The following is a 14,336-nucleotide window of genomic DNA, read 5'->3' on the forward strand; positions in this document are numbered from 1 at the left end:
AGCACAGTAATTTTTTCAATATTATCTCTTAAGTGGTGTCGCATCCGTTGTGCAAAACACGGGCCTTATCTTTCTTAAAATTAAAAGTACAATTAGGTGAAGCAGTCGTAGTTGAGCGCGCACCGGACACGATCGTTTAACAATTTGTAACCAGGATGTGTAAAGAAAAGATTATTAATTTCGCAGCTCTAGGTAAACGTAACGCTGTCACGTTGACACTTGCTATTTCGTTATCTGTGATCGTCCCTCCATCCGTCTTCTGTCACCGTGACATCTGTGACCGCGATATACTTGTTGCGCTTTAGCGTAATTTCTTTCTGCAAGCTTGTAGGAAACATTTATATCGTAGGAATCACTTCGCTCGAGAGATTGTGGTACATATTTACCGTATAAACGATCGTAAACCATTATTACCCATCTATCTTAATTATTGAAATATATACTTGCGCTTAAAACACGTACTTCTAAACATTATTCCGTGCAGATTCGATGATACGTTAATTTTCAAATAAGGAAAATAGTTCTGTCGTTATGTAACATTAATCGCTTACTCCGTTCAAATTTTCCCGTCGAAATATGGCTAACACGGCGGGAAATTCGATTCTCTCTTTTTAGAATAAATTACCGAAAAAGATTGTGCACACATTTTTACGATTTAAGATAAATACATTAAATTGAAAATTTCTTTCACTTTACTAACAGAAAAAGGCATTGTTGCTAACAGTACGTGAATGTTTAATATGTTTCTAGAACCAGATATTCAGAATCTGATAAAAGAGAGTGGTGCTGCACGCGAGCATTCTTATTCACCCTATAGTAAATTCAAAGTTGGAGCTGCGGTGCTCTGCAACGATGGGACCATTTCAACGGGATGCAACGTAGAGAACTCGTCCTACCCTGTTTCAACATGCGCCGAGAGAGTGGCCATCGGGAAAGCAGTGTCGGAGGGAAAAAGAAAGTTCACAGCGTTAGCTGTAGTAGCTGATAACGGGGACGATACCTTTGTCACGCCGTGCGGTTTCTGTAGGCAAGCCATCGCAGAGTTTGGTGATATACCGGTTTACATGGCTGAATCTAACATGAAAAGTGTACTGCGAATGACAGTGAGTGATCTCTTACCTCGTGCCTTCGGATTAGGGAATATAAATGTATTCTAATAAATCTGCGGCAAAAAGAAGGGCCGTACTTTATACATTCATTTCTGGAAGAATTCTTAGTGCAATATTGAGATAAGAAACATTATTCCTTTCTTTCTTTTTACTAAGAGATTGTTATCTTCAATGTCAAAAGCATACAATTAATATTACATTATATAAATGTACCTATAATAATGTCAATGTATCTATCTAATCGTAAGTAAATAATTGAAGTGTCGGTTTCTATACAAAGCTTCGACGGGTGTAAAAACAATTCACGAGAAAAAAGGTTTTATTACTTACTGTCATGCAGTGGCGGATTTAAGATAAAAGGCCCAGGTAGGAAACGTTCTGAGGGGCCCATTTTTTCAGGAAAATGAAGAGGTAGTTTAATAAAAACGGTCTTAGTGTAGTAGTACAGAGAAAATATAGTTTGGATAAAATTATAATTTTATTAAAGATGGGGCCCTGGGGGGCCTTCTGGGCGGGAGCCCAGGCGGCAACTGCTCATCGGCCGCCCTGTTAAATCCGCCACTGCTGTCATGTTATTCTTCCGATTCATCTTCTCTCATGTTTGCGTATAAAAAGGAAAGAACCGTATCTACGACTGTAATTGATTACCATGCGATTACTGAAGCGTGTCGTGTTTTCTAATATACATTGTACTCGATAAGCAGAAGTAACATGGATATTATATACAATCGATGTAATAACATACTTTATATATGTACAATAAAGTAATAGAAATGCAAATACAGGAACGAGACTGCACGCAGTACATATCCGGAATCTCCACGGGGGATTCAGGTTTACCAGAACGGGCACCTGCAATCGGAGAGAATTTTAGTTTGTTGTACAACGGGAGCTTGCTGGTTAGGGGTGCATGAAATTACCATCCGATATAGCATTGACATAAGTTCTCATTGTTGGTAGCTTGCTGAATCAAAAGGTCAACCTGACGTTGGACACTTAGCGTTTCTTCGTGGGAGAAGTCGCGCCCTGTTAGTTTGTCCCTCACTCTTGTTATGATGGTTAGAGCTTTCTTGTTCAGTGCCTCTGGTTGGTTCGTGTCAGCTTTGTAAAGGTAAATTTGCTTTTACTTCTGTACTATACACTAACGGTAAATGAAAGCCGGCTGTTCAACGAATAGTTTACCTCCGTTTTCAACGCTACAGGGAACTCCTTTCTTTGGCAACGTGGCGGTTAAGGAATCCAATGTATCGCTGTGCTCTTGATTGCTGCTGGCGCTCATCCCTTGAGCGTCAGACCTTTTGCCTTTCGGTGCAGCATGATCCATTAATCGCCAGTTCAGAAGTGGATCGTAGACGAACGCCTCTAACACCGCCATCAAGCTGTCTTTGTTCCGATGCAGCACCGACATCACTGACTCGCACGTCCTCCTATACGTGCCCTCAATTCCCGTCACTTCCATCGCGTTAATTAACATTCGAGTCAACCTGAAGGGTATCTTCTCGGGGAACTTCTCGCGGGTCATAGCCACTTCGAAGCAATCCCCAAAGTCAATGTGCAATATCTTTCCGCTTAAACGGTCCAGCATCAGATTCGATGGGTGTCGGTCCCCAAGTCCAAGAATATACCCCACCATAGACATCACAGCGAGGGAGCGCGTGTAATTTGTCCTACGATCGAACCATACCTCGCTCGATGGCGATTTCAGCCAGAGAAGCCGCGATAGATCATCACCATGCGTATGCTCCAGTGCATGCTCAAACACTTCCACCTTCTGCATGAGCATGAGATGGTCGTAGCCTGGAGCCATCTAGAAATTAGGTGTTTTAGTTGAATCGCACAGTGGACATGGTGCTTTGAATACTCACTCGTAGCATTATCTTGTGCTCTATGTTTAACAGTATTTTCTTCTTCTCCCTGTAATCTCTGATCAGTGTGTGCAATGTATCGCAGTGTGGCACCCAACCGATTAATCCACTGTTCGTAGACAGCGGGATCACAGCGTACCTCTGAAAGTAGAATTTGTTCGATTGGATACACCCTACGTTAGAAAATTATCACAAAACTTCGTGCCCTTTAAGACGCTTACCTGAATAGTAAGGTTTCTTCTGAACGTATCCGGATCGTGTAATAAAAGGGTATTGACTAGACCAAATAGCTGCATCACACGTTCATCTTGTCTGAGATCCTCGTGCCCCTTCAAGAGGAACATGTAATCTTTGCCATTGCTACCTGGAAATTTCAGATATTGGGAATTATGTGCTCCGTCCCTTGCTCGTTGAAATGTAAAGACTGACCTTTTATGCACAACTTTCGTGGTCGCTGTTTGCTCGTTATTACTTGCATAGAACTATGTATACTCGCTATTCTGACTATCGGCTGGCCAGGACTATAGCTCCCTGGCACGGCCAGTTCTAAGTCCCTGCAAAGAAGCAACTTTGGACTGACGTATTGGAGCTCTAAGCTAGTTAACTGCGGCAACTGCCGCGATATTCTTCTAAAGACATGATAATATAAATCCCAAGCTTGATTTAAATCCCTAACGTTACGCGAAGTCTTATATCTGTGACACCATTCCTGCGCCTCCATTAGATCTCTACCGTACGCTTGATTGAAAGATGTTTCTTTCAAGGTCTGCGGCCCTCTTTCCAGCATGGCGTGCAAGGGTTCCAACGTGTCGAACATTCCTCGAACATTTCTTTCCCCAAAGTATAATCTACTGGCTTCTTCTAACCCTTCGTGCCACAGTTCATGCCAGAGGATCGCAACTCTAATTAGCTCGTCACTGGCCATCATCGCTTGCTGCACCAGAGTCGGGCTATGTTCGCACATGCTCTTGAGGATTTTGTTCGCAGCGGTTTTCCTAGCGTGACTAGCGCTCTTCGACGCAACAGTTAAGGGGTAAACCAAAGCTTGAGGATGTGTTTTTCCAATATCTATTAGAAGATGATGTATGCAACGACCGACTAAAGCTCTAGGCGTATCTATCCTCGCTATAAGTTGAGGAATTACTTGGAGCCAGGTATTGATCTCGATCAACCGAATGCCTTCCACGATAGCTTCGTACACTTCTGGCCACTGGCCATAGTCGAACCACAGTGTCAGTAATCGAAGCGTATCTTGTAGCGAGTTTCCGTGAGAGAGATTAATAGACCTGAAGAATCCTTCTACCGCTGGCACAGTAAACTTGGATATATACTGTGAACTGGAGAGGTTGCTGCGTGCTCCATTTCCTGGCACAGCCTCGGCGTTAGAGTCTCCCTGCTGATGCTTATAAAATAGAACCGTCTCAAAGTTAGTGTACGCGAAGGCGTGCCATGCTTTGTACCAAGCAGGATCGTGTTCCGTAGCTGCGGCATAATAAGACAGGACAGCTGGTATAGAATGCTCGTTTATGCCTTGTAAAGCTTCCAACCATTCTCCAAGTTTCAGGTAACACCTGGCGAGCAATCTCTTTCTCACTTCTTGCTGTTTTTCATCGTCTTGGTTTACCACCGACACGGTTGTCGGTTGTAGGGACGTTTGCACAAATCTCTGCAGCTGGCTATATGCCTCTTCTCGTTTATTAGCTACCCACATGTGCTTGCAATAAGCGAAAGTGACTTGAGGATGAGTGGTTGGTAAAGGCTGCTCAGCTGTTAGCGATGGATCTACTCCAAGCAACATAACTAATGTTTTATGGCACAGCATTAAGCTACCATTCTTTCTGCAGAGACTCGCGTACTTCAGCCACGTGTACATATCGTCCTGAGGTGAAACTACTAACGTATGAACCTGTATGATCTTCTGCCAGTCCTCGACTATACGCTGCCCACCCTGGAGCCTCTCCCACCACATAGATTTAATGGTCGACCTTCTCTCCGGAACTAGCTTGAATTGTATCACTTCTTCCAGCTCTGCTAGCTTTTGAACTTCCACCATGGCGTTGTAAGCTCTCTGATAACTCTCGCCAGCCATGGCAGTTAGCTCCGTGTCCAGTAAATCTCTGGCACTGTCAATGAGCTGGTGAGCGACGTTATACTGCTCATCGTGGATTGCTAAAACTGCTCGATAGAAGGCACCATCCTGAGAATCTTTTGGTATCAGTGAAACGTACTTCTCCATGCTTTCCCATTGACTTAAACCCCACGCTGCGGCTGCTGCCATTCTAGCCATCCTCTGCTTAGTCTCGTCGCTTTGATTCGACCACTGTTTGGTGGCCACGTCGTGCAGTTGTCCCCATTCCCCGAGAGCTTCCAAGCAACGCATTTCACCCAGAGTCGACTCCACATCTGCGGGGTCACTTTCCAATCTTTCTCTGTACAATTGCAACGCCTTGTCCCAGTTGTGCAGCTTCTCGTACCAGCGCACTTGCACCTTCAGATCTTGCTGATTATTCTGATTCATAACGTACTCCAGCAGACCTTCCGCTGCTTCCTTCTGTTGAAGTTTATTGTTAATGGAAATTAGAGATTCGAAGACGTTGCTGTTTCTGCTCTTGTGGAATTCATCCTCTTTATAATGCAGAGCCTTCGCGTAAGCTCTGCAGTGCATGGCTCGTTCACCTAGAATCTTGTTGTCCAAGGGTAGCGGGCCTTTGTCGCAGTGTTCCATGAATTCGGCTAGGTTTAGAATCGTCTGCGTTATCTCCGGGAGATCTGGAACCATCAGCGCTTGCTGAAGAGTCTGTATTAGCTCTGATTTGTAAGTGTGGTCCAGCTCGGTCCAGCAGGAAACGAAGGCAGCGTTAAATAAGTCTCTGGGTAATTGGGAATACGTTTGCGCGAGAGCCCAGCAAGATCTCAACGCTGGGGATGGCGATTCCTTGAGCAAACCGATCGACAGGCTCCTTAACCATTCGAGCCAATCATCCTTCGACACTCTTCTAGTCGCTGTCCAAGCCTTTTGAAGATTCGAGGCAGACACGTGTAACCGCTTTATCGTAGTCGTGTCCGATGACGTTAACGACAAGTCGCGATTCTTATTTCTCGCGTGCCGGTGTCTCATTAATAAATAATCTTCGCCGTCGGCTACAGTAGTCTCTGTCAAAATTTTATCGATTAGAACTTCGTAACGCGGATTAACAATCTTATGCTTCGTCATAACTTTCTGTACTAATGATATAAAAATCTGATACTTCTTTCCTAACTGGATCACGAGGGCGCACAATGTGTCCATTGCTATGACTCGTAGCTCTGGGCATTGGTCTAGGGTCCGTACCAGAGGATGAACTATTCTAGACGCAAAGTCAGTGAAATCCAACGTATCAGCTAAATGGTCGACTGTTTCGAGGGCTACTTTGTTCACAGTTATTGGACAATCATTAGCGTGGAATAATTTCACGATTGGCGGCAAGACTAGGTGAAGATAATTGTCCAGATTGTTTCCGAACTTTTGAAGCGCTTGAAGAAGCTTCACCGTCACTGATCGGTCCTTACTGGAATCGTGAGTTAGTACTCGTAGTATCTGCGGCATTAGCTGCGGCAAATAAATTTTGAACTCCGCACCCAGTGCAACAGCAATATGCTCGACTAAAAGTATCAGCGTGCTTTGCAGCGGACTGTTCACGGTCCAGAACTCTTTGATTAAATTGAATATGTCGTCCAAGTAATTTCTAATATGCTGTTTCACAATGGCAATAAGTATAGCTAGCTGTTGGAACAGGTACTCGCGGAAGTTAACGTCAGCCGTACGTACCACGTTCAGGAAACTTGGCATCACTTGAGAGATGTACGGGACACATTTAATGCCTAAGCTTTTAAATATAAAAGTTACCGCTTGAACGACCATGGTATGGTGTTGCGATAATGTTGGATCGCGAATGATCCTCATAAGCGTCGCTATGGCGATTGCTGGATAGTATTCTTCTAAAGTCGACGAAGACATGTTCACCAACATTTCGCTGGTTGTTAAATCCTGAGTACTTTCAGCCTCGCTCTTAGTGTCAGCCATAGACGTAAGTGTGTCCAATTGGGAATCTATTTGACCAAGGTTCATCTTATGTTTGTAAGGATCTAAAGCACCTAGCAGTCCAAGGACTCTTATGGTCTCCCTTCTGATAATGGGCTGCTGTTCAGTTTTCAAGAAATTTATCAGCACATCTAGTAACGATGGATACTGCATGTAGGGTTTCACCACATGCCCTGTACTTCCAACTAGTTGACCAAGAACCCATAAAGCGACTCCCCTTTTTTCCGGAGAGCTAGCGTCCACCAGCATCTCGAGCAATATGGAGAGAAGCTCGGGCATCCATTGCTGCATTTCAGCACCATTGACTTCAGCTAGATCGCCGATAGCACGTAGTATGGCTAGAATCACACCGGGGTTTGCTTCAGGCTCCTTCAACTTCGGTACGAGAACTTTCAATATTGGCTCCATGTATGGCCTTATGAGCCTTGGTGCACTGACGACCAAATGGTCCAGCATACGCGCAGCTTGTTCCTTATTGCGACCCATACCTGAATGCTCCAACTCTGTTAAGAATTGTATAAGTGTCTTGCGCAGAGACGGCATAACGTAAGCTGGATTCATCGTGCTCAATCTTCCAATCGTGCGAATCGCTAGCTCCCTTATCTCGAACATCTCATCATTCATTGCGATGAACAGCGCGGAAAGGTTCTCCGCTTGCGCTAGGTGAATATCGAAAGATTCATCTAGGGAAGCCAGAACCCAGAGCCTCACATCAGGATCCGTGTCTGTTATACCTACGACTAGCAATTTCCCAAGAACAACAGAAACCGTGTTGGTCACCGTAAGCCCCGGTTGATTTAAAGCCAATCGCAGCAGCCTCGAGCATGTCCTTACAGCCTCCAATCGAACCTCGGCTTGTTCAAACGTGAGGAAGTGATCTGCGCATCTCCTTACAAACTGCAGAAGTGGATTGCCATCGAAGTTGAATGTTCCAAGAGTCTTCAGCGCCAACACCGTAGACGAAATGTCCACCTCCATCGGCCCGGCAGAAATCGGACTAGTTGGAATCCGTGGAGCACCAGGGTGTCTCAAGGGCTTCTGCATCAGAACTTGAGATAACATTCTCAGAAGGCCTTGAGATATATCAGGTTTCAACGCTGGAACACTATAAGCCAGCTCTCTAAGAGTTGTCGTAAGAATCGAACTTAGTCCAGTCGTTAACATGGATTCTAATAAATCCCTCACATCGGCGATTATAACTTCCCGAACCGCATGTCCAAGTAGAGTTATACAAATGAATACCGCTGGCTCCAAGGCAGTGCCGCGTTTCTTCGCGGACGTTTCTTTGGATGGTAGCAAACTCTTAATTACTTCCATGATTTTGGGGACATAAGGATTTATCGAGTTCTCCACCGCGACCGCTATAAATCCAATGGTAGTAAACGCGGCATACCTATCCTTCTCCCGACTACGTAACGTCATTAAGAGGTACCCCAGCGATTCCTTCAGATGGTCCTTCGTGAACTTCTCTACATTAAACGCCGCTAGTCTCGGTAACAACATCATGAGGGCGTGCTGAATGTGCGGGTTCCTGGATATTCTCTGATTCATCACGTCGTTGTAGATGTCGTCTAATCTCTCCTGCATCAAGCAACGACACACCGCGGATTCGTGCGCCGGGTACAATGTGTGCTGAGAGCTAGACGAATTCTGAGAAGTATTCGACCATTTAGATACTATGGTTGTTTTCAGTCGCGGCATTAAGGACAGTATGTCATTCTCGTTCTGCTGCGAGGAGCAATTTAATCTTTCCATCAGAGCTTCGTAATTTCTTTCCCACTGGATGTTACTACATCTAAGTAGTTCGTTCAATATCAACAACGAACCGTGTATCCTATCTTCCTTGTTAACTCCCCTTTCTCTAGTATAAACTTCCTCGAATCCAGCAACTATCTCGTCGTAGCACTGCTTGTACCACTGGGACTTGTGCATTTGCTTTGCAGTTTCCCTCTGCGCCGTAACAACTAAAGCAGCCCGCAACGCTTCTACAGCACCTTCTCTTATCACAGGTTTTGGATCGCGTATCGCATTAAATATAAGCTCAAAAAACGGGGTCACTTGCTGGAAGAAATACGTCGGCATGGAAACGGCGAGTTCTCTTAAAACGAGTACAGCGGCGTGCCTCTTACCCTCGTGCCTGTCCCCGCCGAGCCACTCGAAGGCACGTTTCACCTCGAACTCTACGTACTCGGCTGTGTAAGTGCCAGAAACTAACGCCAGCTTTCCAACGGTTTTAGCGGCCAGCTCCATAACCCCTACATCGTTCGAAGGTAACAGGTTTCTCAGATAATTCGCGAACCTTATGGTCCGTGTGTTAATGTTTCCTACATCGGCTCCGATAAGGCAAACTATGGCTAATATACCTCCTTTCTTCTCATTCACGTCTGAACCGGACACCATCTCGAATATGTGGTGATTAAAATCATCCATGAAATTCGTAATCTCTTCCTGCGACACCTCGCGCAGCTCCGTCTTAACATAGAGGCAGAGGTCTCTCGCCGCTTTATTGCGGACCTCTTCATTTCTAGATTTCAGTCTCTGGACGAACTGCTGCACAAGCGTGCTCGACATTGTGAATAATTTATCGGAGTGCCAATCTTTTAGCTTCACTTTGACCAATCTCCTCGCGATGACGTCTGAAAGGAACGTTACCGAATGTAAGGCAGGGTTAAGGGAGGCGTGAGTCGGTGCTTACTAACCACATACCTATTTGACATTACACGAATTTCGTACCATGATACACCATTCTCGTGACTGTCGCTGTTGCTTACGGTCGTTTCGTGGAACAGAATTTCAGTGACTCTTAAATTACATTGTTGCGGAGCGTCGTCTGTCACACGGCTCTCTCATGTTTTGATGCTCCCTAATTATAGGACGAACGCGTTACGACTTAGGCTGTATGCGCTGTGTAGACACACGCGCAGAGATGCACGCACACAGACGTTCGAATTGACGGTGTCATTAATTCTGCGGTCTTGTAGTAAATATAGAAAAACAGAGGTGTGTTCCCCGAGAGGACTGTGTTGAGTTCATAACCTTAACATTGGTCAATACCACGAAGTAAGAGTAAGGAGACACTCATCTGCCTAGATTGAAAGTGGTCAGAAAAAATGTTCCATATAGGGGGGATGTTCGCCAAATGGAATAACTTGGACTTTGTCGTCGCCATCTTGAAATTGTAAATGACAAATGATGAGACAAAAAGGAACGCACTGCACGTAACGTATTATGAGACGAATATTCAAGATGGCGATGACAAAGTCCAAGTTATTCCATTTGGCGAACTTAGCGATAAACGGAACATTTTTCGTGACCAACTTTTGTCTGCTGGGATATAGAGATGAGTCTCCTTACTCTTACTTCAGGGTCAATACGATCCGCTCAACTGAATTGTGCGCTCTGCGAGGCGCCCCCCCAACCGCCCAGAATATTGTATATATATAGGTGCGTGTTGACACTCCTCTACGCTTAATTCGCGTCTAGCTCTTATAATAAAAAGCGCGCGAAACTATGAAAATCTCCGCGCAGAGGATTGAAACGATTTAGTGATGGTTATTAAATGGGAAATCTATGTCGCTCTAAAAATACTCTACTTACTATGCTTACGTAATACTAACGAAGTAGATATTAAAAATCATTGATTTATATATATATATATATACGATCACATTAATGGCCACAGTCGACTTGATTTGAAATTAGATGTAATGCAACGGTTTGGTTATTCTGAACGTAAATCAGCGTTATTTCTTTTTACGTAAAGCTTGAGGCCACATGTTCCTTTTATTAGAATACTTTTCCAGATATAATAAAAGAAGAAATCGTAAAATTTGAATTCGAATCTCGCCATTGGATCATTCCTACCAATGCCCAGAACGTAACATAAATAGTTCGCTGAACGTTTCACCAAAATCCAAACCACGAAAAGAATATGAATTAATATTTAATAAACTTACGCTTACTTATTTCGTATTGTACTATTCTATAAAATATGTCTGATATACATAGCAAAGCAAAGATCAAATACTCTGTAATTACACGGTATCCCTAGTTTGTAACAAGTTGTTCTTCATTCGGCACAATTTTTTTTACACTCAGCTGATAAAAAATGATTACTCTACGGAGTTAGAATGAATGGCGAACGATTAATTATTAACCAATTCTATGAATATGTGGAAGAAGCATAAATCGAATGTAATTCTCGGCTTAAAGAGATCGGTTATATTTAGTCGCGCTTTCGACGTTACTCCAACCTCAAGCCAACGATGATGAAACAGCCCCTCTCGATGACTTTTCGTTTTGTGAATTATCTCACTTATGCTAGCATTAAAAAATGATACTCCTCCAAGGGTTCCTCAAGACAAGTACCACTCTACAGAAATTCGAGTATCGTATACTGACGGCCGCACGTAAACAATTATTTTATACATGTTTAACGCCGTCGATCAGGAGCCCCCGAAAGCCGTGCTTACTTTCTACGCTAAGGTATCGCGGAACCGATGCTTTCGAAGCGAAGCCTTTGAACTATACCGCACGCCCGGCTGCGAGAGCGAAGAAGAGCTCGGACTTTAAAAATCTGATTATTCTAGCGGCGCCTGAGAAATGGAGATTACTCGGTGCCATAGCATTCTTGTTGGTCTCATCCACTGTCACAATGGCAGTCCCATTCTGTTTAGGGAAACTGATCGACGTTATCTACTCCAGCGACAAAGAGAACATGAGAGAGAACCTTAATCGGCTCTGCGCTATTTTCTTCGGAGTGTTCGTGCTCGGGGGCATATGTAACTACGGCAGAGTGTACCTGATGTCCACTACTGGGCACAGAATCACTCAATCTCTAAGGAAGCAACTATACGCTGCTATACTTCGCCAAGAAACAGCGATGTTCGATAAGTGTAAAACGGGAGAGCTCATTGGTAGAATATCTGGTATGTATCTATTTTTAGTACTCTCCTACGCTAAGGGTCTACCGCATCTATCTGTTCTGTACATTGATTTCAGGAGATACCCAACTTATTAGCTCCTCGTTGACTAACAACGTATCAGACGGATTACGCTCCGCAATTATGACCATCAGCGGAGTATCCATGATGTTCTATGCCTCGCCTAAATTGGCTGTAATCGGTCTAGGTATAGTACCGCCAATCGCTGGCTTGGCCGTGGTTTACGGCCGTTATTTAAAGAAAATTTCCAGAGACATACAAAACAGCTTGGCGGTAGTGAATACCACAGCCGAGGAGAGAATCAGTAACATTAGGACAGTAAAAGCTTTCGGGAAAGAGACGCGCGAAGTTGACCATTATAATGCGCAGTTAGAAGATGTCCTTAAAGTGTGCTACAAAGAGAGTCTGTACAAAGGAATATTTTACGGATTAACTGGTCTCTCGGGAAATGTGATTATCCTCTCCGTTCTGTACTATGGTGGAGTTATGGTCTATGACTCGTCCATTTCAGTCGGCAGCTTAAGCGCCTTCATAATGTACGCGGCGTACGTAGGGATCTCTTTAAACGGATTGTCCTCATTTTATAGCGAGTTGAACAAAGCACTGGGCGCGAATGAACGCTTGGCGGAATTGATTGAAAGACAATCTGCGATACCTATTCAGGGTGGTAAGATTCTGGAGAAGGAACTGTCCGGTGACATCAAATTCCAGAACGTCAATTTCGCCTACCCTACAAGAGGAGGTGCACGGGTTTTGGAAAATTTCAATTTACAGATCCCAAAGTGTATGGTAATCGCTATTGTTGGGTCGTCGGGGTCTGGAAAGTCTACGGTAGCCTCGCTTTTGTTAAGACTCTATGACCCTGATTCGGGTTGTGTACTTTTAGACAATCACGATCTCAGATCTCTCGATCCTGCGTGGGTGAAATCGCAGATCAGTGTTGTCTCTCAGGAGCCGGTTCTCTTTAGCGGTACAATAAGGGAGAATATATTGTACGGGGCAGAGGATACGACGAAGTGTGACGTAGAAGACGTGGCAAGACGCGCGTACGTCCTGGAATTCACGAAAACTATGCCAGAAGGTTTAGACACAGTGGTCGGGGAAAGAGGCGTTACTCTGAGTGGTGGGCAAAGGCAAAGAGTCGCCATTGCCAGAGCATTGATAAAGGTAACAATCTTGATGAGCCGATAACTGTGTACTAGGGTGGCTCTTATTTTCGACTTTCGAATTTTCTTCGGGGCACCCTCTTTTTTTAGTTTTTCGGACTTTATCCGAAAACCGTTTGTCACACGAGAAAAAGTAATACGACATAAAAGACGCTCCTTGTCCGGATCTACAACTTTTGTTTGACACATTTTTTTATTTAATCAATAACTTGGAGGATATTATATAAAATCGACTTCGCGAGCTGTTAAACAATGATTTAAATGTTTAAGGGCCCAGGGGGACCCTTTCCCGTTATCCGATCGAGCTCAAACTTTACACGGATTTTTTTTTAATTATTTGGAACTATTCTGAAGGGTGCCCCGAAGAAAATCTTGAAAAAAATTTACCAAGAATAAATAAGAGCCACCCTACTGTGTACCTAAAAGTGGTTTTTAAATCTTATTTCTATCCAGGAGCCAAAAATCTTAATTCTGGACGAAGCAACAAGTGCGTTAGACGCAGAGAGCGAACACTTTGTGCAGAACGCTTTGGAAAAAGCTGTTAAAGGGCGAACGGTGTTGACTATAGCTCATAGGCTGAGTACAATAAGAAATGCTGATAAGATCGTCGTCTTGAATCAAGGGCAGGTAGCAGAAACTGGAACATACAAAGAGCTTATCAGTTTAAAGGACGGTTACTTTAATAAACTAGTCCAACATCAAACTTTTGCTTGAGTTTTGAGGTTCAATGAATATGAATGTACAATTACATGTATCTATGTGTATATATTGGAGCAGAGATAACAGAGAATTATCTCATTGATCCTAAAATAAGAATTTACAGAGGTCACAGAAAATACATAATGTTTGTAATAAATAATTAGTAAATTTTATTAATTTAATTGTTGAAATACAATGTGTTATTCTGCAATCTATTAATTACGTCTTAATTAATGATGATTTCTCTACACCACATGTCGATTCTTAAGAAACCTGTACGAAACACCACGATGGCATACGTTCGGATACCGATCTCATTATTCGGTCATTCATTTCTCGGTTGAGTGAATTCGGAATTTGAAGAGCGAAGCACGTTCGGCGTGCTCCGAATGTGTTCAATGTATCAAAATAATTTGTGTCGATGCACAAAACACTTATACACGTATGTGATTCGATATAAAAATCACGATATC

General features: G+C 43.7%; 3 protein-coding genes across 5 annotated transcripts; 2 read left to right on the forward strand and 1 right to left on the reverse strand.

The window, feature by feature from the left end:
* The first annotated feature begins 19 nt into the window (after positions 1 to 19).
* Positions 20 to 1,438, forward strand: LOC143369926 (cytidine deaminase). The gene is made up of 2 exons (XM_076814435.1): positions 20 to 192; positions 751 to 1,438. The coding sequence occupies exons 1-2, from the start codon at positions 156 to 158 to the stop codon at positions 1,155 to 1,157; spliced, it is 444 nt and encodes a 147-aa protein (XP_076670550.1). The 5' UTR covers positions 20 to 155; the 3' UTR covers positions 1,158 to 1,438.
* A 389-nt stretch (positions 1,439 to 1,827) lies between these two features.
* On the reverse strand, positions 1,828 to 10,127 carry Tor (serine/threonine-protein kinase Tor). Of its 2 annotated transcripts, none has more exons than XM_076814323.1 (7): positions 9,789 to 10,127; positions 3,404 to 9,691; positions 3,196 to 3,338; positions 2,975 to 3,115; positions 2,292 to 2,916; positions 2,030 to 2,210; positions 1,828 to 1,961 (listed from the first exon to the last, which is right to left on the reverse strand). In XM_076814323.1, exons 1-7 carry the CDS (start codon positions 9,799 to 9,801, stop codon positions 1,946 to 1,948), a joined length of 7,407 nt encoding a protein of 2,468 aa, XP_076670438.1. In that variant the 5' UTR covers positions 9,802 to 10,127; the 3' UTR covers positions 1,828 to 1,945. The 2 variants fall into 2 exon arrangements, with proteins under 2 accessions (XP_076670438.1, XP_076670439.1); XM_076814324.1 differs by having other exon boundaries at positions 9,762 to 10,127.
* An 844-nt stretch (positions 10,128 to 10,971) lies between these two features.
* Positions 10,972 to 14,082, forward strand: LOC143369902 (ATP-binding cassette sub-family B member 10, mitochondrial). 2 transcript variants are annotated; one of them, XM_076814372.1, is made up of 4 exons: positions 11,400 to 11,540; positions 11,645 to 11,983; positions 12,057 to 13,165; positions 13,618 to 14,082. In XM_076814372.1, exons 2-4 carry the CDS (start codon positions 11,710 to 11,712, stop codon positions 13,876 to 13,878), a joined length of 1,644 nt encoding a protein of 547 aa, XP_076670487.1. In that variant the 5' UTR covers positions 11,400 to 11,540; positions 11,645 to 11,709; the 3' UTR covers positions 13,879 to 14,082. The 2 variants fall into 2 exon arrangements, with proteins under 2 accessions (XP_076670486.1, XP_076670487.1); XM_076814371.1 differs by having other exon boundaries at positions 10,972 to 11,983.
* Positions 14,083 to 14,336: the final 254 nt, after the last annotated feature.

Source organism: Andrena cerasifolii, chromosome 6, assembly GCF_050908995.1.
Source record: "Andrena cerasifolii isolate SP2316 chromosome 6, iyAndCera1_principal, whole genome shotgun sequence".
NCBI lineage: Eukaryota > Metazoa > Arthropoda > Insecta > Hymenoptera > Andrenidae > Andrena > Andrena cerasifolii.